The sequence below is a fragment of the Euwallacea similis genome, chromosome 29 (genome assembly GCF_039881205.1).
Source record: "Euwallacea similis isolate ESF13 chromosome 29, ESF131.1, whole genome shotgun sequence".
NCBI lineage: Eukaryota > Metazoa > Arthropoda > Insecta > Coleoptera > Curculionidae > Euwallacea > Euwallacea similis.
Window position 1 is genome coordinate 460,934 of NC_089637.1, and position 1,132 is coordinate 462,065.

The 1,132-nt window shown below is 37.5% G+C and overlaps 1 protein-coding gene across 1 annotated transcript; it reads left to right on the plus strand.

The window, feature by feature from the left end:
* The first annotated feature begins 329 nt into the window (after positions 1 to 329).
* Positions 330 to 881, plus strand: LOC136417595 (histone-lysine N-methyltransferase SETMAR-like). Its single transcript, XM_066403354.1, has 2 exons — positions 330 to 498; positions 577 to 881. Exons 1-2 carry the CDS (start codon positions 330 to 332, stop codon positions 879 to 881), a joined length of 474 nt encoding a protein of 157 aa, XP_066259451.1.
* Positions 882 to 1,132: the final 251 nt, after the last annotated feature.

The following is a 1,132-nucleotide window of genomic DNA, read 5'->3' on the forward strand; positions in this document are numbered from 1 at the left end:
AATTATGTGGTATTATTAACAGATATTTTGACTGTCCCTGTATGCTCAGTTTTAATTAGTATCAACAATGGAGTTTGGACTCGTCATGTGAGATTCGTTTCGATTATATATTGGGTGTTTCATCTAATATCAAAGCGAAGTTAGATTTTACTTTTGGAGAATCTGGTATGAGGTGACCACCCCAGAAATTGTGGTGAAAATCCATAAAACTCTACTGGAAGACCTTAGGCTAAAATTGCACGATTTAGCAGACACAATAGGCATTTCAAAAAGTACTGTAAAAAAAGTTGTGCAGCAATAAAGTCGAGTTTTTCCGTCGATTCACAACCATGGATGAAACATGGCTCACATCTGAGATAAAAGAGCAGTCAAAACAATGGACTCAAAGGAGAGAATCGGTTTCATCTACAGGAAAGGCGATGGCATCATTTTTTTGGGATGTATGTGGAATAATTTTTATTGACCAACTCCCTAAAGGAAAAACAACAAACCGAGAATGTTATACAAATTTATTGCAGTAATTGAGAGAAAAAAATAGGAAAAAGCGACTGCATTTGACGAAAAAGAAAGTCTCAGTTCATCAAGATAACGCACCAATCCACATTTCCGTAATCACGATGGCCAAATTCAATCAACTTGGTTTCGAACCGCTTCCTCGTCCACCCTATTCGCCAGATTTAGCCCCCTCAGATTATTTTCTATTTTCAAACTTGAAAAAATGGCTCGGTGGAAAAAGATTTGCCAATAATGAAGAGGTGGAATCCGAGGTTGATGTCTATTTTGAAATATTCGAAACTTCTTACTATGAGCAGTGTATAGAAGCCATAGTACATTGTTGGGAAAAGCGTGTCAATCTCAAAGGAGACTATATTGGGAAATAGTGTAATATTTTCTAATTTTTGTTTTCTTTAAGTGTTAGGTCGGGTATTTCCGGGACTACCCTCGTATATACACATTTACCTGCCCTAGGCGCCCTCCTTCCCGATAGGGCGTAATCCAGATGGACATTAAAAGGGTCTCGTTCTCCCCTATCGTGGGAATCAATAACGTTTCATACTTTCGCCTGCAGAGGGAGAGATTTCATACTGTAGCTCGAAAATATTAACTTCATTTAAATATACGAATATTTTTG